This window comes from Passer domesticus, chromosome 10 (assembly GCF_036417665.1).
Source record: "Passer domesticus isolate bPasDom1 chromosome 10, bPasDom1.hap1, whole genome shotgun sequence".
Classification (NCBI taxonomy): Eukaryota; Metazoa; Chordata; class Aves; order Passeriformes; family Passeridae; genus Passer; species Passer domesticus.
The window spans coordinates 6,147,936-6,174,765 of record NC_087483.1 but is presented as its reverse complement, the minus strand read 5'-3'; the positions used below and the strand labels follow the sequence as shown (position 1 = coordinate 6,174,765).

General features: G+C 44.1%; 1 protein-coding gene across 12 annotated transcripts in view; it reads right to left on the bottom strand.

The window, feature by feature from the left end:
• The window catches only part of AGAP1 (ArfGAP with GTPase domain, ankyrin repeat and PH domain 1), a 307,984-nt gene that overhangs the window by 171,175 nt on the left and 109,979 nt on the right, over positions 1-26,830 (bottom strand). For all 12 annotated transcript variants that reach the window (XM_064433496.1, XM_064433498.1, XM_064433500.1 and 9 more), the window contains 4 exons: positions 24,628-24,713; positions 20,941-21,082; positions 17,189-17,323; positions 680-807 (listed from right to left, as the gene is read on the bottom strand). In XM_064433496.1, coding sequence (XP_064289566.1) covers positions 680-807; positions 17,189-17,323; positions 20,941-21,082; positions 24,628-24,713 — 491 coding nt within the window. The remainder of the gene's footprint in view (positions 1-679; positions 808-17,188; positions 17,324-20,940; positions 21,083-24,627; positions 24,714-26,830) is intronic.

The window sequence follows — 26,830 nt, the reverse complement described above, 5'->3', positions numbered from 1 at the left end:
AGGACTGCAAAATAACCTGCATATTACTGAGTTTAGACTGAAAACCACACCAGAATGGCTGTGGGTATCTGACACAATTCAGTTTATATCCATCCCAGCTGGGGACAAGCCCAGAGATTATCAGTTGACACTAGAAAACAAAGACACTGAGGAAGGGCATTGTCAGGGAAACACAGGGGAACAGGCAATACACATGGGTAAAAGTTGGTATTAACCATATGCTAATATTAAGAAAATGTTGGTATTAACCATATGTTTCTCAAAATACCATTGAGTGTAAAATTCCAGCACTCTGACCACTGGGATACACCATCTCAGCACAGCTGAGTGAGAGTAACCACCAAAAACACAGCAAGGGGATGTTGAACCACAGCACAGCAAATCCTGCAACTGTAATGACTGGCCTGCAGGCTGCTGGGTATCAATGAGAATGATCAAAGCAGGCTTATCAATCCAAGCAGGCTTTAAAGCCAAATTATTCTGGTTTGCTGCTTTGTTTCTTGAACTGAAGCCAATCTTAAAAATTCAAATACCACTTCAAACTACAGAACACTGGCAGCATTAATAAAATGGCAACTACTTCTCGAGCAGCAAGGAGAGCACTTGAAATGGCACCAAACACATCAGAGATGAAAAGCAGCTTATCTGTTCCCTTCCCAAGCATTGATTTTGTCTGTACCTGGCTGATATGTACGGCAGAAACCTGGGCAGAACACACGGAGGAGTGGCTCGGAGAGTTGGGTAGAGATTTGCAGGGTCCGATTGAGAGCTGCTGCTTCTTCTTGGTTGAAACAATCTTCTGGGCAACTGAAGGGGAACAAAACAGGCAGGCAGGTCAGGCAGAGCACTCGTGGGAAAGCACACTATGAACAGCACACAAACAGGGGTCACCACCAAAGCCTGCTCCAGAAACTGATGTGTTACAGCAAAGGTTTTCCACAGTGCTCCATGGGAGACTCCAGCTGGGTTCTCCACGTGGAAAACGTGACTCTAGAAGTCTCATTCCACCAGGTGAGCATCAGAGGATTTGGGGAAAAAATTACAAAAAGCAATACCAGGAATTCTGTACCAAGTCCCCTCTGTGTTTTTAACACCACACTAACAAAGCTGATGGTAGCAAACATTTTCCATTCTTCTATGGGATATTCTCCTGGCAGACAGAAGATGCCTGGTCTTTGCTGCCAAGGAATAAAATGGATTTCCCTCTTTTACCAGCCACTGCACCACGGCAATCCACTGTGAAGCCCCAACCAGAGATAACTGGAATATTAGCACTGATAAAGTCCTAATATTCCTAAAGTTCTAATATTCTAACCCTGACATCGAATAAATACCTGGATTGGTGGTACCACACATCCCAGTGGAATTCTTTATGGAAAGAAGCTGTATCATTATTTCTAATTTTAGCTTTTATTCCTTAGCAGCAGCAGCACAGCTGGAAAAATGCCTGATTTTTTTTATTTTTGGGTTTTTTTGCAATTTATTAAGACATTCTCTTCAGCATGGAAGAAAAAGCAGCATTTATCAAACGGATGCAGGGATCAGAGCCATTAACATCTCTATACACAGCTTGGCAGACCCATAATAAAAAAAGATCAAACAGAACTCATGTGGAATGCAGCAACTTCCAAACCTCTCCTACAATCTTTCAATTTAAACAAGTCAAACCATTTCAGAAATTCATCCCATCACACACTGGAACCTGAGCTCATGCTGCTAATTCAGCTGAAGCCTTTGGAAAGAGCTCTTTTTATGTCATAAATACATAAAAATAAAACTTCTTGCTACCTTTTGAGTCACAAATTAAACACTAATCAAAAATTCAGTCTTTGGAAACAGGTACTTGTGTAGTGGCTAAACAAAAATGTCACTAAGTAAATTTAGCTTCCTTGCATGCAGTTTTCTTCATGAAGGGAAACACTTCACAAAACTTATGCTAAGGACTCTGCAGTCACTTGCAGCACCTCCACCAAAACATTTACTGGCATCTCCTTAAAAAGTTCCCCAGAAACTCGTTGGAATTAAGCCAACAGAGCCCAGTCTGTCTTGTTCAGCAAACACAAAAGACAATTATGTAAATTCCGAGATTATTTTCCCTCACTACATTACAGCACAGGCAGGGACAGTGTAAGCATAGTTTCTTCTCAAATGAATGCAATTTTAATAACAAACTGGTCTGTGGCTTATGTTTTTCATGTAAATTAATGATGGCATAACCATGATTTAGTAAGAACACATTGTATAAAGAATGGCTCATATATATGAAGAAGCAGCTTCATTAGTTACATCCCACCTCCAATAGGCCTCTTATCATCCTGAAAGGATGATATCAATTAATTTATCTTCCCCTAGCATATTGATCATAACCTTCATCAGCTAATCATGTTTAAATTAAAGGGGAATATCGTAGCACTCTGTCATTTCAGACCCATTGGGTTATTGATCTGGAGCCTGGGAAGCTATATATTAAAATATTTTAAAACACATTAGTGAGTGAAGAGTGCAAACCAAAGGTCAGATTTTAGCCTATGCACATGGATTTGTCTTCATCCTATGTGGTACAGACCTAAATTAAGACCAAAACTGAACAAAAACCACACATGAATGAAAACTGCCTCACCTGCAAAAGCTCCTGCTCTCACATGGGAGAGATAATTAGCCAAGGGAAATTTCTACCTCTCCCTGCAATGTGAGTACAGGGGTGTTGGTAGCACTGACACACACAGAGCACAGTCTGGCCAAGGAAGGGGAAGGAGCCCAGGAGAGCCTGAGCTCAGTGACTCAAACACAGCCTGAACACAAGCAAGGCACCAGGCTGCTCCAAACCCTGCCCAGCCTGGCCTTGGGCACTGCCAGGGATCCAGGGGCAGCCACAGCTGCTCTGGGCACCCTGTGCCAGCCCTGCCCACCCTCCCAGGGAACAATTCCTTCCCAAAATCCCATCCAGCCCTGCCCTCTGGCAGTGGGAGCCATTCCCTGTGTCCTGCCCCTCCATCCCTTGTCCCCAGTCCCTCTCCAGCTCTCCTGGAGCCCCTTCAGGCCCTGCAAGGGGCTCTGAGCTCTCCCTGGAGCCTTCTCCTCTCCAGGTGAGCCCCCCCCAGCTCTCCCAGCCTGGCTCCACAGCAGAGGGCTCCAGCCCTTGGAGCATCCCTATGGCCTCCTCTGGAATCTCTCCAGTAACTCTACATTGTTATGCTGGGGGCCCCAAAGTGGACACAGGTGGGGTCAAAATAGACCATTCCTCACCTCAAATTTCTTAGCTGCTTGCTCTGTCAGAACAATGATCTTCTATAAAGTGAATAAAAATTTCAAGAAAGCGGAAATATTTTTGTCCCAAGCTGCTTCTGAACACAATATTTGAATTTAATACTCTCTAAAAAATATTTCTAAAACAGATGAATGCCAACTTAATCTATGGCAGATATCAAAAACAATCCAGAGAGTAAGAAGCATTTCAACTCTTTTTAAAAATCAGTTGAATTGTCTGTACTTTTATATACTAAATCTATCAATTTGGGACAGGTTTTATTGTAATATATCAGTAGTATGAAAAGCTAAACAAAATTTATGTGCGAAGTCAAGAACTCTTATGCAAATAAACAGGGATATGCCATGGATACTTAGAGTAGTAAACAAGGAGAACTGATATTTAGCAAATATTTGGCCTTGGAGGGGAACTGACGCTTATTTTTTATACATTTAAATTTGATTCCACGAGCCAGAATGACTGGAGTTGTATTCTGCTTGAAGGCATTGCTAATGAAAAGCATGTGAAATTCCCGCTCCAAGTTGGGAGGGAAAGCTCTTGGCTTGAATGCCTCTTCTTCCATGGCTGACCTAGCGCACCACAACAAAATTAACCTTCCCACCCCCTGCCACCTCCATCTCAAACGTGACTTTTTGTTAGTCAAAACCCACTCATTCCTCAGCATCTCCCCTCCCTCCCTGCCCACGTGGTTTTCAGGGAGCCGTGAGCAGGAGAGCTTGGAGCTGAACATCGAACTCTGCGGATCTCCGTGCAAACCACGTTTTCCGATGGAAACAAGTGAGCACAGCTCATTTCCCCAAGCAAAGCTCCCTGCACTCAGGGCTGAGGAGCAGAGGGCTGAATTCCCCTGGGGAAGGACCAGGGCGGTGCCTCCATAATGACCTGACTCCTCTTGGTGCTCCTGTGGGAGCTCATCCCCACTGGGAACGCTGGTGCCAGAGGAGCTGCCCTGACAGAGCTGTCTTGCCCTGGTCTGGTGAAGGCTGCCCTAGTACAGAGGCCAGACAGAGTCAAAGAATAAAGCAGGGATTTATTTAAAGGCCTCAATGGATCCACCTTGGGCAGCACAAGAGCCCAGCCAGGGTTACACCCAAGATGGACCAAAATGGTCACAAAAATGGACGACCGGTCACGGGGTCTCTCACTTTTATAAGTTCTTGCATATTGGAGTTAATTGTCCAATTACAGCTTTAGGTTATCAAATCTCATCCTTCTTGTTTTTCTCTCTTCAGTTCACATTGTTTATGCTCTTGGGTCTGAGATTTGGATCAGTCACCCTTGGTCTCCCTTGTTTGGTCTCCCTACTCTGTGAAGAGAGCTCACCATCCCCTAATATGAAGCCCAGAATAAATGAGTGTACACACTGAAGCAGCACAGAATGTGAAAAACAGAAAAGCTAAAACCTGAGGCACCAACCTCATCAGCACAGCTCCATCCAAGGACAAGGATGAGAAAGGCAGGGACCTGAGGGGAAAATACTCCCTAGGAGGAGTTCAAGGCACAAGGGGAGAGTCTACTCCAGCCCCACATCTCAGAAAACCGAGAACATTCTGCAGCACCCCAGAGATGAGCTGAGGAAAACTTCATCTAGGCTGAGACCTGACCACTCCCTGCTCCTAAGATGGGTCCTGGAAAACACCCAAAGGTACCAGCAGTCTGATCACCTTTCACTCCCAAAAGACAGGGAATACAGTTATTCCTGTGCTCTTTTTTATACATTTAAATTGCTCAGCCAAGGAAAGCTTGGAATATTATAAGGGAAGACTCCAGGCACACAAACCCCTAACATCTGGTGCCATTTCTCTTCTTAGTGCTCACAGTACAGGGGTGCTGCATATTTTAGGAGATGTAAACACTCTTCTCCAATTACCACTAATTTAAATCAAAACTGGTTTTTCATAAAAACCTGTGTAAGACCATCCATCTCCTGTGCACGCCCAAGAAGAGTAAACAGCAGGTTCAGTTAAAACCTGCCACTTGTGCAAAAGATGGGAATGCAGGAAATTTTCCTTCACTCATGGACAGACAGAAAATGGCTTTCAGTTGAAGCTGGAATGCTGACAGCTGAGTGAAAAACATCAGCAGGGATAAATACTTTTTAAATAAATACCTGTTTTAACTACTTGGTGGGGAAAAAAAAAACCCAATGCAAAATTGGGATTTTTGTGTGAGCAAATACTTGCTTTTACCTTAAGAAACAGAAGTGGAAGATGTTAAGATATATAGCAGCTTACATTTTTACAGCAGCTGCCTTTTAGCTTAATATTCCATGTTTACAGGATAAGTAAGGGTTCAATAAAAGTAAATTTATTCCACAATTACATAGTGCAGGAGAGGCAGTAATAACTACCAGAGCAAGCCTTAACCACAAACGCTTCCAAATGGGAAACATTAATGCAAGTAGCCACTATTAAGGCCATTGTGCCTGTTATTTTAAATTCAATCAATTTTCTAGGCTAAACAACCTTTCTATTCTTCTGTTTAAAAGGAAAGCTTGGCATCTCACATGTCAGGTGTTATAGAGACATGAGTGCTGGACAATTCCAAAGCTGGAGTTTGGAAATGGCAATTTATCCAGCTAACTCCTGGCCACATGCAGCCAGAAATGCCTGAAGTTACTTTGCCCTGAAGAAGTGGGGCCTCTGTGAAGTCACACCAGGGCAGAGGAGCTCCTGCTCTGCACTGAGCACAAACCCCTCCATGCTCTGACAGCCTGGGGTGGGACTTGCTGGGAGAAATCTCGATGACCAAAAAAGAAAAGTCAAATTGACCAAAAATATATAAATCTGTAGTGCAAGCACCAAGCAAGCATTAGGAAGTTTTACAGGACAAAGTGCTTGGCTAACCAATCTTTGCTCCTTAAACCTTGTCTTACAAGATATGAAAATACAGCTGTAAATCAGGCTCGGCATTAAATATCTTTCATCAATGCCAACATTTTTTTTTCCTTCACAGGTAAATCTAATTAACATTGCACATCACTTATTCCCAACTTCCATGCAAATCACTGCCTTCCAGGACTAGGTAAGCAAATATGCCAATAAATCCACTGGAAACAATCTGGCATCTGAAGCAATTTAAAAAATAAACCTGTGTTGTCTTCACTGCTTCAACTGTGCTGCAAGTAGAAGCACAGGAGTTGAGGATTTAATGGGAACATTGTGCCAGACATACAGGTAAAGTCTCCTGCACATGGATTTACCTCACCAGAACCTCCTGGAGCTCTGCTGACCTTTCCATGAGGGCAGAATAAACTCATAAATCCTGTTATATCCCACACAGACTTATGATTTTAAATGCAAAGATTAAAAAAAATGTTGAGACAAGGAAAAAAGTCAACTTGAAAAGACTCAAAGAGAATACTGTCAAATTGATATGTTTTGTAAAAAGTCCATAATGAAGCAACTCAGTTGTTAATTACCCTTAAAGAATAACATTCTTAAGGATAACATCATTGTATGTATTTAATTTTATGTCAAAACATAAAATCACTTTTTAATCACATCAAAACATGAGTTTAAGTAACAGAAAATTATAAGATGCTTCAGGATTCTACCACCTTAGCGAGCAGCTTCATCAAGAGCCCATTTTGGGGCACACATCACCAAATGACTGCTTTCATAGAGAACATTTCTGCTTTAACTACCAAAATGACACAAAATTGTTACCTAACAACTCAAAGTCTACAGCAACACCAAAAAAAGGTGCATAAACACATCACTGCTCCTGAAGCACAACTTATCTATGCTGTTCACCAAACTCAAGCTAGAGACTGTTCTTGTACTTTAAAGCAAGACTTCCCTCAAAACAAACTACCAAGGCCCTAAATAAATTAAATAAACCACCTCAGCCCTAGAGCTCGTTGCCCTCGAGCCACCAAAATCCAAGTGCCCCCTCTTAGGCACACAGGGACCTGTTGGAAAAAGAGTTAAGCTTTGTGTTAGCAACACCACAGTGCAGGTGGAATAAATCCTGCTCCCAAAACACCCTCCAGAAATCCAGCAGCAGACAGGAAGTCATCTCCTCCACCACTACAAGCTCAAAATCCTCTGGGTATGTGGGTTTATGCACATCCAGCTGTCACAAAAGCAGTTCCCTGCCAGAGCAGAAGCATCATGGAGCATTTCACATAAATCTCCCAAAACACATAAGCCCCCCCTTTGCACTTTAATCATTTGCTAACAGTTACAATAAGATTGTATTAAAAATTTAAACTGCCCTACTTAATGCAATTTACCTTCAAAGGTCCATTTCCAGAGAATGAAGTCGAATGATATAAATGTCGAACACTTGATCAGATTTATGGCGCCCAAGAATATTTCTCTTGATACAGATCTGACGAGTGAAGGCTAATGGCTTTAGTTTTATTACTTTTTAAGCACTTAATGGGAAAATTTAGACATTTGCACAAGACTAAGCTCCAGCAAGAATGGTGCATTTAGAGGATGACAGCAGAGGAGAGAGCTGTATGCTCTCCATGGAGATGGCCGGTTAAACGGCGTTATTAAGGCCAAGTATTTATCCTGATAATTTGTCACACAACAGTTAGGCCTGAGTGCCTCTGCCAAACAGGGGAGAGACAGCAGCACAACCTGATGACTCCACAGCCAGGCTCCCAGGTGGAATTGGGGCCAAACTCCCAGGGAAAGACAACTGAAGTCACAGCAGGATTGTAAAAGCAGAAGCTGAGTGATACTGCCAGTGCCTCAGGTGATTAGGAAACAGCCCTTCCATTCTTTAGGGAATCCCACCTTTCACCCCAACCACATTCTCCATAAAGGCTACAAAGCAATAGTTTCACTACTCCAAAAACACTTTATTTTTTCCTATTTAATTTTTTTTTAAACTGAAAGACAGCTGGGAGTCCTCAGATTTCAATTAATGTCGAGGTACTTGGCCAATCAATCACCAAGTGCTATAAATTCCCCTCTATTTCTCATTAGTTACACTATTGCACAGCTTAAATCTAAACATACCTTTCTGGGAGACTGTAAATTACCAGGCCTAAGACACAAGTGAGTGCATCAGGCATCAGGAGGGGCATAAATGATGGGAGGGAGGCGATTGTGTGTGCGCTCAACTCCGGCTGATTTACTCCTCACCGGGGCTTTTTCACACCCAAGTTGCAGCAGCACAAGTGCCACCAGCAGCACTCCATCTCCTGGAGTTTGCATATCTGACTTGAGACCAGTAATGACCTGTCTTTATTAACATTAACAAGTTTTATGCCCCAAATCCAATTTTCTATGGAAAAAAATATTTCTTCAGCATCTGCCAATAACGTTCTTTCATTAAGTGCAGATAGAGCTTGAAGAAAAACAAACCTCTGCCTTAATTTAAAATTGGTTCTGTGGCTCTGAAAGCCATGTTCAGCCTTTTTAAAGTTGAGACAGTGCAGAAGTCACACAAAATCTTGTGCTGAAACTAAAATGAACAAACATTCACACATTTATTAACAAAACTGTTCAATTTTTAGTCATGTACCAGCTTTATAATAATTCGTGAACTAAAGGTCATAAACCAGAACTCCACAGAGGTTGCTGAGGGAATGCACTTGTCACAAATGACAAATTTGTTCAAAAAAAAATGTCTTCTATCAGAGTTACAATTTATTCAAAAATTTAATTTGAAGTTTTGAAAGTTGCAGGAAATAATGAATTGAAGTCACATGTGGAGACGGTCAGGGATCACAGGAATCACAGGACCCTTTAGGCTGGAAAAGCCCTCTAAAATCAAGTCCAGGCATTACCCCAGCACTGCCAAGGCCACCACTAACCACATCCCCAAGTGCCATGTCTAAAGTATAAGAGCCCTCAGTTTTCCTAACCCTTTAATAAAACATGTTGAGCCCCTGTGTTCACATTTAATGTTTGGGATCATTTTCATAACTGAGGCAGTCCCATCCATCTGCCAACTAATCTTCCTGATTTGAGCTTACTTCCTAACCAGAACGCGCTGCTGAAACAAGTCCACAGGGATCCCAGACTGGTACCCCTGGAAAGACCAAGCAGAAGAAGCACCTAAAATCAACAGAGGCTGTTCAAAAACAGCTCTGTGTTCTCCAGACTCATCTCTTGAGTTGTATAAAATGATGTTGTGCTGGATTTTCTCTTTTCCACAAAATATTGACCAGATCCTGCAGCAGGCAGGACCTGACCTTGCTGTGTTGGGCTCACACAGAACTCCAGTAAGGAAAAGAAAGGGAAGAGTTTTGATGCAGAGAACAACAAGTCTCGATGTTTAAAACTTTCCAACAACAGAAACTGAAATGAAAGGAGGAGCTTACAGATAAAGTTGCACTGACATTTGACCAAAATCACACAACACCATCAGTGCAAATGCTTTTCTTCTAGAGGAAGAGGCAGAAGCTCCAGCTTTGGTGGGCAACATTTGCCTTGTGCAGCACCACCTCATCAGATCTAACCTTCAATTTCAAAGCTCATTATGCTTTATACATTATATAATTAAAGTACATAAATTTAATGTACGTTATAAACAATGTATGTTATACATTATATAATTAAAGGTTCTCTACTTTATAGAGAAGGAGGAAGGAAAAACGCTTCTCGTAAACTTCCAGCAGCAGCGCTGGAAGTTTGCTGGCGCAGGAATTCCGCGGGGAATGCCAGCACTGTGCCCTGCTCCACACTTCACCCCCAGGCATGCAGGGAGGCTTTTAAAGGCTGAACACACGCTGCTAATCCCGGCCAAGCAAACAGCTCAATGGGATTTGCATATGCATACGGATTAGCTGAAAGGCAGCGATTTGCAATGCGTTTCGGAAGTGGCTTTTGAGGAACCAGCTATGCTAATAATCAACTTTGATGTTGAAAATGTGTTTGTTACACAACAGAGAAGGTTACAAAAGGATTATGTTTATTACACCGGTTTTAAACGTTTGATAGCTCAGACAAAAGCATCTCTTTATTGTAAGGCGGCAAAGCGGGATCTTCTCTTTAATAAATGCTCCTAAACACATCCACAACAGAATGAAGTTACAGAAAGGGCATTCTGCCTTCCCTTTCTGTCTTCAGACAACACATCTCCTGGGTTAGCTCTTCATCTTCCATTCATCAATATTAAGCCAGCTAATTTTTTTGTGGCCAAATTTAAAGACAAATTCACAAAGGACAGTTAAACAAACAGCCAAGGGAAGACATATTGAGGATAACTAAAAAAAAAATTGAAAAATCAAGCTTTAGATATTTCATGTTGCCCTCTGTATGTCAAGGCTTGCTACAGAAGCTGTACAGAACATGGCATAAAGCAGCAGATGAGGTGTATGGGTATTAAGATTTGTCAATAAAAAATTAAGAGGAAAATGTCAGATTAAATGATCAAACCATAATCATAGAAATGTCACAAAGAGCGCAGCAGTAGGAAGAGAGGCAAAGATATGCTGGGCAAGGCAGAGCATCCCCCAAAATGCAGCAAGCGAGGCACAGTTTACACAGAACACTCAGAATTAAGCAGACATGCGGAAGAAAAAGGTTCTGGCTGTGATAAAGCAAATATAAACTGGCACTCTGAGGAGGTCATGCTCTGCTGAAGCCCTTCCTGGCCCTCACCTAACCTGTGGTCACTCCCTCTGCAGCAGCTGAAGAATCCTCACTCAGGTATCACCAAGCAGTATTTCATTTCATTGTTCTTAAAGCGTCCCCTCTGGACACAGCCCGTGACTGAGCCCTGCCAGCAGTTTGCTGTTCAGCTCACTTGGCTCTAAAAGAATGGCAGAAATTGTCACTGCTGCTTTCAGCTCTGCCAGGAACTGCAGCATGGCAACACCTGTTTATGGCTTCTTTCTATCCTGCCTTTCCTGGTGTCTTTACTGAGAAAAGCAGAGATTTGGAAAATAAGGGATTTTCAAACTTCCTCCTTCTTCCAGAATTTTTTGCTTCTGTTTCTAAGAGGAAACAATTCCTGCTTGCTCGCCAGACACTCCACCAATGTGTTTATAACACTTTGTCTGCCAAGCACAACACACACGAGTCCATAAAACACACTGATTCTGCCTCTTACTCTCATGTCTACTGTAAAATTTTCAAAAAAGGCAATTTACCCCCCAACCATCTTGTTTCCTGCCCCAGGATTTCAATTAGAGTTTGCATTACAGAATATGACTTTACTGGACTAATTCTGAATCTTCACTACTGAAAACCTGATTTTTTTTTTGCATTTTGAAGAGATGTTGATCTACATTCTTGCTGCCATTTAATGAAGAATTAATCAATGTTGAACTAGGTCTTGCATTTATTGTGCTCTCCAAAAAAATTAACAGCTGTCACCTATTGCACAGAATCAGCAGCTCTGCTGTAGGTTTTAAGTAACCTGCCTTAGTGCATACACTTCAAATTAAGACTTAAAGGAAGTGCCATGAAATAACCACTATAAAATTAAAAGCCACATAAAAAGTTCTGCAAGACATTATGGTTTTTTACGAGTCACCTACTGAATGACACATCAGGGCTAAAATCAGAACCTCCCTGCAACTTTTACTGGCATTACATCATTCGATTCCTCTGCGCTCACTGTAGCATTTCTTAAATCCAGTACCCTGGACTACAGCTCCTCATCCCATTATTTGATTCCAGGCATGAGAAAATGGATGCAGACAAGTCACTGGAAGATCTCTTTTCTTTCCTTCACACATTTGTGGATCCAGGTGCAGTGTTGAAAAACCTGATAGAGCAGTATCAGTCTCAAGGTCTCCAAAGCCTGCAAAGTTGCTGCAATTTTCGCCAAAAAAGGTGAAGTCTGTCCCTATCAAACAGCATGGCAGCAATACTGGACAGCACCAAGCACGAGGGGAACTGCACAGAGACCGCATAAATTCTCAGGGACATCAGAAAAAGAATTTTGAACAGTAATGTGCAAAGTGTGAAAATTGGTAATCAGTCAGAAAATATAAATCCAGGGATTTGGATCCATTTTCCAGCCCAATCCTACTGATGCCAAGTGATCCCCAGGATGAAGGCTTCTTTACACCTGTTTCACCAGGCACTGCTCAATTCCCACAGCTCTTTTCAGGCCTATGTTATATAAATTTTGGATATTGGTTAATCTCCTCCTGCTTGTTCACACTGGGCCTTCCTGGAACAAGGTGCAGTCTGATTTATGGCACCAGAACTTGTCACCTGCTGAATGGGGCTGAGAGATTGCCTGGAAACCAGAAGAAATGTCTGTGCAAACAAAAACAGCCACCAAAAAACCCCAAAGAACAGTGGAGTGAAATGCTTTTTTCCAAACTAAATCTTCTCATTTATTAATGGCCTATAAGAGCTACAGGCAGGCAGGAAGGGTATAAAGTAAGTGTACGGGCAAAGCATGAGCAAGGGTGAAGCTGAAGCAAGTTCAGAATAAAACACAAACAAAAACACGTCACAAGAAGAGGACGGCCAGATTTTTGCGTTTATATATATATTTTTTTTTCCAGCCGACTCTGGCGGCCGGAGCGTTTCAATGTCCCGGCGCGGCGGCACAAAGCCCGGGGGATCCGCGGCGCCGCCGCCATCACGGGCCCCTCACGGGCCCCTCACGCCGCGGCTCCGGCGCCCCCTGGCGGCCGCGCCCGCCGCGCTCCCTAATTCCCGGGGATTAATAAAATCAAAACGTGGATTAATAAAATCAAAACGTTAATTTTGCGTTAAAACAAACGTCCTAAAACAAACGTCCTAAAACGAACTTAGAACTGAAACGACTTAAAATGAACAGGGGATTAAAATGAACGCGGCTTGAGGATCTGTTGGTCCAGGCTAAGCCATGATATCGAAAAAGAAATTGACTCCCTAATGTCACTTTCTCATTTAAAAAAAAAAAAAAAAAAAAAAAAGAACAAACACCAGACACAAATATCTAACCAGGCAAAGCATTGCTTTCCCGGCGGTTGTGAAGCATGCAAGAGTCAGCAGGCTGATCCAGGCCATCCTGAAGCTCATCACTGCAGATGCCACATTCCCGGAGGCCGCAGCCCAACTCCAAGGAAATCCAAGGAATTCCAAGGAAATCCAAGGAGGTCCTGAGCTGAAGGAACTGCTGCCTCACCCTGCCCTGCACTGGGTCCCCACCAGCAGAGAATCCCTTAGGCCACATCCAGTGCCAGAGTGAACTCGGACCTTCCCAAAACAGCCGTCGGGACGGGACCAATTTACTTCTTTTTTATTTACTTCCCATTAGGCTGATTAACATTTCCTAATGAAAATACATCTATAAAAGCTGACTAGATAATGCTGATGGCAAGTGACAGCCCTTCCCCTCAATGTGGCTGCAGCAGGATTAATCTGTCATCTCCCATCCCTTAATAGAGAAATGGTGCTTTGAAGTTCTCCTTTTAAGACACCTTTGTTCAACACCACATGGGAAATACTACTTGGATCTGGAAATAAATACTGTTTGGATCTGGAAATAAAATACTCCTGGTAGATTTTTTACACAGAGCAGACACATTCCTTAATAAAAGACTAGTTAATTTGCAAAGAAAGCATCCAAAAATACGGGCAGCAGCAGAGCACCAGAGCAAAGTGCAAATTGTGAGGCAGCAGGGACGTCTGCTACCACATACCTGCAACTCTGTTTATTGTTATTTTTGGCAGTATTACATCAAAATCTGGGTGTAAAACCCATCTAGAAGAGGTAAAACTTCCTTGGTTGAGCTGCTAAGCTTCAGAGACAGATTCAACTCTGAACTCAAGTTAGACTCAAACCCTTTTGTTTCACACCCTGTGATAGTAAAATTTTATCCTCTAAATATTTGAACATTTGCTCCTTTGTGGTGTCAGGGACTTGCATGGCCCATAGCTAAATGGGTCAGGGAAAATCCGAACATAAAGCAGGGCATGATGTGTGGTTATGAATACACCGTGAACAGAAATAAAAGCAATTCTCATGCATTAATGGTACATCAAGCTAATTCAAGAAGGCTAAAACCATTAAAAAGGCATCCTGGGGCAGTACACAGTCATTACAATACTGTGCTGACAAGAAGCATTAAAATAATCATTTTCAATGTCATTGATAGAATCCATTCTGATAAGCAGAGGGGAAAAAAAAATCTCTAATTCTTAATTGGGAATATGAAGCAAAATGGATCTTATTAGCATTTATCTAATTTTTTTAATGCAATTCCCTTGTTCAACTATTCAAAATACCAAAAAATAAGAAAATATTTGTTATCCCCCATTGTTGGGCACATTACTAAACTAAAACCTTGAAACATGGAACTCCTCTTTTTTATTTCAGCCTGAAATTCAGGTTTAACTTCCCAACAGTATGAGAGATTAAACCTCAGTGGGACATGCTTGAAGGCTGAAAAGCAGCCTCTAAAATAGCAGAATGTGAAGGAGGATTTTGGCTTTCACTTTACTCAGCTTTCCTCTCACAAAATATGAACCAATGGAGTTGATGATCTTAAGGGTCTTTTCCAACCCAAGTGATTCTATGATTCCATCTCTGTTACAATCAATAGTGAGCTTATCAGCTGTAATGAAGCGTTGGAAACGAGGTATTTGGATTTAACTCGAGAATAAAGTAGCATTTTCATAATAACAATAATCATTCAAGTTAAATTATTTTACCACTCAGCTGTGGCGAAAATGGGAAATGAGTTATCACAGAAGAATCATAACAGATGACCACCAAGTTCAGTAGCTGCTTGCAGGGGACAAATTAGAAATTTAATTTCTGAAGTGTGTGCAATGAAGGAGTAAAAAGCTCTTCAATGCCATTTCCAATTTCTTACTCCAAAAGGTAGGTCTACATCACAGCAAGGCACAACACAGAAACAAGAAAAGAGATTTTAAAATATACCTGCAAACAAAACAGCCCAAACCAGGAACTGGTGTCAAAACCCACTAAGTGTGTGCAGAAGAAAAGTCTGTGGGCTGGAACATCCTCACGTGATTTTTTTTTTTTTGTTTACTATCAGAGAATCCCAGAATGGTTTAGATTGGAAGGGACCTTAAAGCTCATCTTGTTCCACCCCCTGCCAAGGCAGGGACACCTTCCACTATCCCAGGCTGCCCAACTAATGTGACCCCTCTGAAGAAGCCACAAAAAACCATTAAAGCTACGCTGAACCTAAACGCCCCAGAGCAGCACAAACCAAGGGATATTTAATCAAGTGCTAGCTATTAACAGCCTGCACTGCTCATTCACACCCCCCCATTTAATGGGGTTAAGAAGTTGCTTTGTTTCCTGCTGAAATAAACAGCAAAAATTATCAGGAATTGGATTTGGTCCCAGACGTGTCTGGCAAGTGTAACCCATTCATACAGAAGCATTTCTAATCCTATTAGCTGGCAAATATTAAAGAGCTGGTTGGCTGCCATGGGGGCAAAACAACACCCTGATATTTCTTAAAACACATGATCCCTGTCAATTCTTTCTTACGACCAAAGAGAGACAAATGAGCCTCCTGAAAGCTTACAAGTTTATCACACTAGGTTTGTGCCAAGAGACTTCTCTCAAAATCTCTGAGAAAGGGAAAAGAAAACCAAGAGGGAGGCTGCAGACAGAGCCACAAACACCAGGACTTGGAGTATATAATTAACAATCTAACTATAGCCAGCACTCCAAAATAAATGTGCTAAACAAAACCCCCTAATGGCTCTTTGAAACTCCTAATCAATATAGAAAATCTAGGCAGTCAAAACAGTAATTTTTGCAACTAGTTCAACAGAAATCAGGGAGCAAAGCAAGAAGATGCAGCTCCAAATGGTCTTCTCTGAAATCTGACCAACAGCATGGGTAAAAAATGGGGGCAGGTCAGTGTTTTCCAGGTAAAATGTACAATGTTTTGCCTCTTTTTTCCCCATGTAAAAATTATAACTATTTTTTCTTTCTCTAATGTAAACATTAGAATGTGTCACCTTTTTATTCCACGTAAAAAATTTGATCTTTTTTCCTTTTTTTTAATGTGAACTGTCTTTTCACACCCCATTGCAAGGTGCTGATGTGACACTGCCTCATGTAAGCACAGGCAGAGCAGGACTTTGCAACGAGAGGCTGGCAACAAAAACCCCTAGAACTAAGGGGCTCTGAGAAGCATTAAAACTTAATTAATTAAGAAGGTTTTCAGACACAGAAAACTGCTGTGATGAGGGGCTGACACGTTCAGCCTCGAGAGGAGCCTGGCGAGAAGAGAAGCCAGCCAAGCCCCAGGACACTGGACTGAAATTCCACTAGAGGGGGCACAGATCCCATCTCCTGCAACTCCAGATCATGGAATTATAGCACATCCTGATCTGGGAGGGACCCACAAGGATCAAAACCCCTACACAAGACTCTCTGAGAGTCCCAGAATGGTTTGGGGTGGAAAGGAGCTTAAAGCTCACCCTGTCCTACCCTGGCCATGGGCAGGGACACCTCCCACTGTCCCAGGCTGCTCCAAGCCTGGTCCAGCCTGGCCTTGGACACCTCCAGGGATCCAGGGGCAGCCACAGCTCCTCTGGGCACCCTGTGCCAGGGCCTGCCCACCCTCCCAGGGAACAATTCCTTCTCAACATCCAACCTAGCTCTCAAATTTTAACACCCCATGAACATGATGCTGCTCAAATGTAGCGTTTTCAGCTACTCTGCCACAAACAGCCCCTCAGCCTCTCCAGGAGGAAAAAACCAAAGCACACTTTGCTACAAAAAAGCAAGCACCAAGGAAACCTGAAAATTAAATAAGGACTTAAAAGAGACTAAAGGTCTTAAAAGAGACTTAAAAGAGTCTTAAAAGAGACTTAAGACTAAAGGTGCTGGTGGAGAACACATCAGTGTTCGAGTTAAGGAGCCGTCTTAGAAAACACAACAAAAATGCCTAAAAATCAGCGTTTTCTGTAACTGAGCAGGCAAATATGTGAGCTACCCCAGCTGGGTCATTAGTCAGAAAGGACAGCCAGAGGATGGAGCGATGTGCTGGATGCCAAGAGGCAGCTGTACCGTCATGGAAGACTCTCTCCACGTTGAGCCCGTAGGTCGCGCAGGTCTCGTAGTAAGTGCATCTCTTGAGGTCGTTGGACAACTTCTTGGCTCTGGCATCGTCGATGACGCGGGGGTTGGTGGAGCTGATGGCATCTGCAGAGCCACAGGGGGAAAACACCCATTAATGGTCACTTGGAAACACCAGCCTGGGATTCACGGAGTCACAGGAGGGACGTGGAAGTTGGGAAAGACCTCCGAGATCAACCCACGGTCACCACTAACCCGTGCCCTCAAATGCCACATCCATGTGGTTTTTGAGCACTTCCAGGGATGGTTCCAATGCTTGACAATCCTTTCCCTAAGCAAATTCTCCCCAATATCCAACCTGAGCCTCCCCTGGTGAAACTTCAGGCCAGCTCCTCTCATATTGACCAATATCAAGCAGTGAGTTTAAACACAAACCATGAAAGTGTACATCACTCTAATTTATATTTCCCTATTAAAATTACCAGTACACTGATTCTAAAAGCCAGGGGGAAAACCTCCAAGGCTTTTTGTTTTACTTAAATACATATATTGAGCTCAGTTGTTGTAAAAAAAAAAAAATTCACATAATCACATGAAAGAGCATGAGCTCTGATGTAAAATATATTTAGGGAAACAAGTGGGTGATTAGTACAAACATGTCAAATGGATTTTAGATCTCTGTAAGTATCAGTGACTATAGAGTGTGAAATATTAAACATGATGCATTTTAAAGAAATAGAACTTAATTATAAATTACTTTTCCATACTGTAAAGACACCCAGATGGTTCCTATCCCAGAGATGTTGTGGGAACATACTGCAAAGCTGATAAAAATTGTATTTTTCTAAACCATCATATTTGGTAATTCTCTCCAAGAGTTTCTTTTCATGAGAGCTGAAAACCAGAAATTTCAGTTTCTAGAGCTTACCCAGAGGAGCTGAAACAACCTTTACACCAGAACAGACAAAGGAGAAGCTTCTTCCTTGCTACTCCATCATAGTGGTGCACTCTGTATACAAAGGTGATACTATTTGAAGTGATAATCTTATCAACAGGTCTGAAAAAGGAAGTGTTTTTTTTCCCAGGAGTATTGTGTTACTCTTCTGCCCCATGCCTGGAAATGGTCCAGGCCAGGTTGGACGGGGCTTGGAAAAACCTGGGATACTGAGTGGGAGATGTCCCTGCCCATGGCAGGGGATGGCACTGGCTGGTCCCTTTCAGCCCAAACCATTCTGGGATTCTACAACAGGAACTGATTTCAGCATTTACAGCTGCCCAGAAAGCTTTCCTTAAAATCTGCAACCGCCCACAGCAGCAAGACAGATTTGTTCTTTGGGAAAAAAGCATCACCTGAACCTAAACATGGAATCAGTGCCTCTTGCAACGCCGTGTGTGAGGCTCTGCCCCGGGCATGAGAGAAGCAGACCTCACCTGATGCTGTCATTACCTTCTCATCAGACCCAATTAACAAAAATAAAGCAGCAATTAGGAAGAGCAGGAGCCTGTTTTTCATCAGCAGAGGGCGCTGGTAACATGTACCCAGAAGGGAACTGAGAGGGTTCAGCTCCAGAACACCACAGCTCCCCAAAGTTTGCCTCCTTGTTCTGAGGTGGGTCAGGCTGGGGCACTGAGCTGGATTTGGAAGTCAGGGGAGAACGTCTGGAATTGTTAATATTGTGGGAGAGATTTCATTTCACATCTCATTTCAGGAGTACCTGACAAAACCAACAAGTCCAGGTTGGACAGGGCTTGGAGCAACCAGGGCTACTAAAACATGCCCATGCCTATGGCAAGGGGTTGGAATTAAATGTGCTTTAAGGTGCTCTCCATCCCAAACCATTCTGGGATTCTATGATATGAAAGGTAGATTTCAAATATGTATTTTAACAAGTGTATTTAAATATTTCCTATCTTTTATTTCACCGTCAAACACAGACCAAAAGCTGTGGTTTTTCCTGATGCTTATTCCTAGAATTAGCATTATTTCCATCTTTTAAAAAAACCCCCTTTGTATCAATGCTGCAACGGAAAATGAACTTTTCTTTTTCTGGAAGTAACAGGAAGGAGATGGAAAACCATACCCCAAATCATACCCCAGAAGGGGGTCAGAAGGGTACAAATTAAAAAAAAAAGTTGGAGAAATGCTTCCCCTTCACTTTCTCAACTCCAGCTTCAAGCCCAAAATACGGCCCTTCAAAGCAGCTCCTTTCTGTTTTTTGGTGGAGTTTGTGCTGTCCTAAGACTTTTTCTGTTCCTCCTTCCCCTTTTCCTTCTTATCATCTGTTTCCTCCCTCCAGCTGGGCTGTGATTCCTCCTTCCCTGTTGCCCACACATCCCCTCTGTGCTGTCACCCCTGGGCAGGAGGCAGGGGAAGGCCAACTGCTCCTTGACCATATGGCTGAAAAAAACCACCAAAAAGCTCCAAAACCACCAAAACCACTGGGACACACTAACAAGGAGGATGCCCAAAACTGAACCAAGAACAATTCACACCACCTGTGCTCTGCCTCTAAAACAGAACACTAACCTGGCGGGGCTCAGCCTGGAGAAAAGGAGGCTCAGGGGGGAATTCTGGCTCTGCACAGCTCCTGACAGGAGGGTGCAGCCAGGTGGGCTCTGTACCCAAGGAACAGAGGAGAAATGGCCTCAAATGGTGCCCAAAGGGTTGTCCACCCCTGGCACAGCAGCCCAGGGCAGTGCTGGAGTGAGTCCCCATCCCTGGAAGGATGTAAAGGTTGTGTGGGTGTGGCACCTGGGGACATGGCTGTGCTGGTGTTGGAAGTGCTGAGGCAACAGCTGGATTTGATGATTTAAAACGTTTTTTTTCCCAACCTTAATGACTCCATGGTCAGGAACAGAACAGCCTCAGCTCCACCAATGCAGCAAACCCATCACAGTATGGGACACTGGTGAAATATTACTGGGATATGCTGGCACAACAAGGCAGAGAATATTCAAAAAAACACTCAAATGCCAAAGAAGGAAAAACTGGGGGGAGAGGCAGGCTCAGGTGGTAAAAAGCTGCATTTCTACTTATGATTTTAAGTTTAAGGTTTACAGAGGTCTCCCAGAGGCACAGCCTGAGGCCAGGGTTCACCTCTGCTTCCCACCATGCTGCTGGAGGTTTCCCACCTCTCATCCTCTTGCCTCTCAGCAATGCCAGGGTGTTAAATCCTTCCAGTGCCAAGCACATGGAAACTGATCTAGCTGCAGAACTTCCCTACACAACGGATTTACCTGCCCAAATTCAACAAGGGCATCTCCCTGCTGGGCAAGAAAACCACCACAACCAGCATGCACTGGAAGTATTATTTAAAACTTCAAGTCATAGAATCCTGGAATAGTCTGAGTTGGAAGGGATCTTAAAGATCATTGTGTTCCACCCACTTCCATGGGCAGGGACACCGTGCACTGTCCCAGGTTGCTCCAAGTCCTGTCCAACCTGGCCTTGGACACTTCCAGGCATCCAGGGGCAGCCACAGCTGTGCAGGGTCTCCCCAGCCCCACAGGGAAGAATTTCTTGTGCATATCTGACCTAAACACCCCTTCTTTCTTCACTGCTGAAGTCCTACACTCCCTCTCCAAGCGAGCTGCCAGGACATTTTCTCTCACCTCAGATACTGTCCTTGCAATGCCACAGCCCTGTAGCAAAGGGGAAAGGACAGGACATGGCTTTGCCAGCCTGGAGGAGTCAACATGGCCCAGCTGAGACCATTCCAGCTGGGAACGAGGGCTGCACTTACCCTGGGTGCCCACCAGGACCATGGGGATTTCACTAGTGTTGCGATAGTTGGCCATGCGGCTGTAGTAGTGGTAAACAGTCTGGAAGCTGACTTCATCCTCCAAGCTGAACACAAAGATAACAGCATCCACCCACATGGCAAACTGCAGGATAAAAATGGAAAAGGCCGACTGTGAGAAGAGCAGCGAGGAGGGGGAAGGAAGGAAAACCAAGAGAGAAACATTTTTACCTTCCTGCAAGGGAAATACACACCAGAAAAACTCACACACAACCAAGGCCTAAGCAAGGTTAGGATAATCTGCTAAAATTATGAATCTCATCACCCTGCAAGCCATGGGGATCTGGGATAGATTTCCCCACAAGAGCACTCCTTCTTCACTGGGGTGCGTATCCAACGTCTGTCAGTGCACACTGGGTTTGGTTCCCAGAAAACAGCAGGCTGAGGCTGCTGGGTCTGCGCATTTGAAATGAGCAGCACTCCTCTGCAGTGCTGACTGAGCCCCCACGCTGCCATTTGCATGCATGCATGCTGATGCTGCTGCTATGCCAGGACAGGCAGTGCTAGGAATCCTCACATCTTAATCCCGTTAATTTAAGACTTCCAATTCTTCACCATACAGACACTCTCAGCTGAGCCAGCAGCACCAAGTGCCTCGTTCTGCTCTCAGTGGAAGAGCAAACTGCTCTCTCTTGGCATCAGGAACCTGCTGAGAGACATGCAGGTGCACAGGCCAAGCCACAGTGCTCCTCAGTGACCATGCAAGTGAGAAGCTTTTAGCTCACAAGTGAATTAAGACATTTAACTTAACAGTGAACGTGAACAGGCCGTCAAGAAAAAACTCCAGCTTACCTCGCTGCCTTTATTTTTCCCTAAGTGACTCCATTCCTACCCAAATTTAGAGCAATGGAAACAAACTTCAGCCAAGGGGATTTTAATGCTTTGTTGCATTATTACTACAACGTGCCAGGGGACACGCTGAACACAGAGGTTCGCTGGGGAAAGGCTCTGCATATTCATGATGATTGTATTGAAAACAAACACTGCCTGGGCTGTTATGGTGTAAAAATAGACAAAAAATTGCTTTGAGGTTTTCAAGACAGTCAGGAGGACAATCTTCCAGAGGGGAAGGAGAGGACTGGTTAACACATAGCAGAGTCACTGCCAGAATAAGGTCAACCACCACACTGTTAAACTGTTCAAACCAGAAGATGCAACCACAGGAACTGGAGACAGCATCATTATTTGGGAGATGTGGGCTAGGGTCTCATTATAAAATGGTTTTTGTTGACTGGACTCAGCAGCATCATGCCAAGGGCTCTTCCCAACAACTGCAATGTCCTTAAGGCACCCATTTGGAAGCCAAGAGTCTGTCTAAACCCTCTGAATGTTTGAGCAGTGTGTACAGCAGCCTTCTAATAAAGATTATTTTAAAACACTCCACAGATTTACACCGTGCAGCTCCTGCAGACACAAAACATTTCCAACAATTCCTTATTTCTCTTTTGGTATTGAAATGCAGCTTAATTTTCATGGATATCAGACCTGTAGTACAGAAAACCAGAGGAATTTTGGGAAACACAAGGTCTGGAAACCCTGGATGTCTCATCCGGAGTACTGTGCAGGAAATGGCTTGAAACAAGGACAAATCAGCTGCTGGTGTAGAAATCCATTCTCAGACTTATTACTGTGAGCGAGCAGAGCTGTTAGTTCAAGGCATGCCCAAAACCAAATTGTAAAAAAAGTTTTAAATTTAAAAAGTTACATGCAGCAGCCCATTGTAGGTCAGTCACCAGGTTAATTTGGTTTTACAACAGGAAATTGAATTATTTTCATCTTTGGACCATTTTATCTTAGGCAAAAAAGGAGAGATCATAGACTCACAAAAAGAGTCTTCAGGGAAGTTTGTTTTTTCTCTCTTCCTGCCAAAAAGAAGGGGACAGTAACCTGGGGAATACCCATGACCCAGTGCCAGGAACTCCACATGTCAGCTCCTTACTGCAGCTGGAATTCAATCCCAATGAACACACAACCAAACTTTTCATTGCAGGAATTAACGAACAGATCAAAGATTTTTAATAGACATGTAACTTGAAATTACACCCAAAAACTCCAAAGGGAATTTACAGGAAAGCCTCGTGCTGAAAGGTGAGACAGCACTGACACCTCGGACCTCTTCAGCAAATCATGAGGATGGAGAACAAAGCTCAGCCACCACAGAATCCCAGAATGGTTTGGGTTGGAAGGACCTTAAAGCTCACCTCATACCAACCCCCTGCCATGGGCAGGGACACCTTCCACTGGACAGCAGCAGTCAAAGCCCCAAATTTACCTGGCACATCCCAGAAGCACACCCCGTGCTGTTCATCAGCCTGCAGGCAGCTCCTGTGAGCTCTGCAAACCCAGGCACAAAACCATCTCAGATTGCTGCATGTACCTTTACACCTCCACTATTTACACTCTCAGATGAGTGAATGCTCTCTAAGCATCAGAGGCTGCAAACCAGGGGGTGCTTCAGCCAAATCCCTCCCAGCCCCAGACAGAGCCTTCCTTGTTGCTCCTGCTGACAGGGCTGCAGATGTGCCAGCGCTTTATTCTGTCCTGTGACTTCCTTCCAGGATGTCTCTCTCAGCCTCCATTTCCTCCACGTCCTTTCTCTTCCCCTTTGTCCTGGCACCTTCCCCCACGCTCTCACCCTCCTGGAGCTGTGGTGCTGCATTGAAAGCCAAGCTGCTGCTGCTGGCACTGCTCCCCCTCAGCTGTTTGGCAGCTCCTGGTGCTAAATTATTGCTTGTTTGGAAGCTGATCCCTCCCGGAAGAGCCGGGCAAAGCAAGGCCAGCAGCAGCCAAGAGAGGAAATCCTGCCAGTGCCCAGGTGAGGAGAGGTAGAGGAGGAGGAGGAGGATGCCCAAGACAAGGATGCTGCCTGCAGAAAGCACAGCTGGGTCTGAGGTGATTTAAGCAGCACATGAGCAAATCTTGCTCAAAACAGAGTAAGGGTCAAGCACTCAAACCCTCAAGTGTCTTCTCCACAGCCAGTGGCTTGGACAGGCTGGGAGAGCCGGGGTTGTTCAACCTGGAGAAGAGAAAGCTCCAGGGAAACCTCAGAGCCCCTTCCAGAGGGACTTGGAACAAGGGCTGAAGCAGGGCAGGACACAGGGAATGGCTTCCCACCACCACAGGACATGGTTGAATGGGATGGTAGGAAAGAATTCCTCCCTGTGAGGGTGGGGAGGCCCTGCCACAGGGTGCCCAGATCCCTGCAAGTGTCCACAGCCAGGCTGGACATGGAGGCTTGGAGCCACCCGGGATAGAGGAAGTGTCTCTGCCCATGGCAGGGGGTGGGAGTGAGATGAGCTTTATGGTCCCCACCCACCAAAAACCATTCTGTGCTTCTCTGAAATCCTGGTGTGTCACCAGAGGCAGCACAGTGCTTGGGAACTGAGTATAAATGAGCTGTATATCCTGACTTGCAGAGTCTCAGTCAGAATCCCAAATATTTGCTACACACACTCATCCATCCATCACAACTGAAATCCCAACCATTTGCTGGACAAAATCTTTTTCACCTGAGGGTGACGCTGGAATTCTCCTGGCAGGAAGATGAGAAGAAGCCAAGGCAGAACAAAGCAGAGCCAGTTCTTTGAAAGGAAGTTTTGAAAAACAAGAGAAGCGAGGCTTTGGGCTCACCTGTGCCTCTGGAGGGCCTCCTTCATCTCTGATCAGCAGCAGGTAGCTCTGTCCATCAACCACTATCTCCTTCTTGAATCTCCCACCTGCCACACAAAGCAGCTGGTTACAGACAGCAAAGGTACAAAACACACACCAGAAAAAGGCTTCGCTTGTGGAAAACAAAGGTGTTCTCAAATTAACCAACAACTGGAATGTTACTGAACTTTATATGCACACACATGGGAATTACTTAAAGATAAGGCATGTACTTGCCTTATTTACATATATATATATATATTTTATATATATATATAGAGTGGGAAAAAGCCAGGAATTTCATTGCAACCCACATTAGGTGTCCCTAGGTTGATACATACAGTTAAAACCCTGTATGTGTCACCTTTGTTTTAAACAATTGTCAGAGAAGAGTCTCTAAGAAAGGCAAAGTTGTGCACAAACAACGCCGTGTCTCGTCTCCAGAACTAGTTTCTTGTGGCATCCAGCATTTCCTCAAGGGAAGCCCAGTTCTCAGAGCACACAAGAGTGGGATGTTATGGGAATGAGAGCTCTGCACTCACACACCACAGTTAGGGGAAGGTACCACACACATGTTAGACAAAAAAGCTACGATGGTGCTACCACTGGAGACACTAACCTAGCAGAGAAGCCTGTGCTGCTGGCTTGGGATGGATCCCACACCTGCTTTGGACACCTGGATAAAGAGAGTGCAGCCATAACCTCCCACCACATCCTGCTCCTGGATTTCCAGGGAATGCAGAGCAAGGGGTGCCTGGCACCACCAAGGAGGCTCCAAGCCCAGCAGCTGCTCTGTCACCTCCTGTCCCCTGGCCCACAGGGACTCAGCCACCACCCCAGGGCAGGGTTGGGACTGCTTCTTTTGGGGCTAAAAGCGTATTTTGGGCACTCTGCTGCCTCTCTGAGAAATGACAAATCCCATTTAGGGCTTCTGGTGTGACGGAGACTAAGCCAGGATTAGCAAGCTTGGCCTAAGCACTGGGGAGGCATTTAGGCTCCTCTCCTGGAGCAAACCCACCCTTATCTCCCCCACCTAAGCCCCAAAGCCCCCCAGGCCTCCAGCTTAGCATCACCCACCCTCACAGCTGAGCTTACCATGCTGAGATAAAACACATCCATTTACACACCCCAAACTTCTCTCTTTGGCCTATTTTTAAAAACTGGAATTAGTTCCGATTTGAACCCTGTTTCCCAGCTTCAAAATGTGTCATTCCACAAAAAGCAATGGTAGAGAGACAACAGCTCTGCCCTGCTCTCCAAACAAGCTCCCTGAGCAAGTATGTCAGCACTCCCAGGCTAATGCTGATCCTCAAAACACAAAAATCTGCACAAAAATTGCTGCCTTAGGGGAACCCCTCGCTGGCTCAGACCCACCATTCCCCTCCAACCCAACCACAACAGCAGCCTTCAAACCAAGACTGCTCCACAGCAAAGCTCTGTGCAGCATTTGAGCGTGTTTAAACACATTTTGAGTTTAATAAAATATGTAAGAACAAGAGGTTTTGTGGGTTTGTGCTGGAGTTTTTTGTTTGGGTTTTTTTAAATCTTTTCTTTATAAACTTATCCTATTAGCAGTATTAAACATGCAACAGTGAGGACTATCACATTTCTGGTTGTTTAATGGCACAGAAGGAGCAGAAGAGCCACGTATGGATTTTCATTATCTCACTCACAAAGTGGATTTCAATCCTGCCCTCGCAGATCAAGTGGCAGATAGATACATATCATTACTGAACCTGCAAAGAACAATCCCAAACAAGTGCAGAACTTGTAAAGGAAACAGTCTCAGCTCTCAGGAACTGGATTTCTATTAATCAGACCATTATTTCTATACGCTGTCGATTAATTGCACGCGATTCCCAATGAAGTGTTAACTAAGATGAATTACTTAATACAGAGCCCTCCAGAGAGGGGTTTTAAAGCTGTAAGTAACAATGGAAATACACTATATGCCTGATCAGAGGGGGAAAGTTCTGCCTAATTGCCTTTTCCTATTTCCTTTTTTTTTTTTTTTAAACATTGCAAGTTCCCCTAGCTAATTACAAAATACCACACACCAAATGAGTTCAGGAGCCAACTCATTATTCCCATGGTCAACAGGATGCCTTGCCAGTCTCACTGTACCTTCAAACAGTCCTCAGAGGCACAAAGCAGGTACAGACAGGGTGAATTAAAAAGCTAAAGT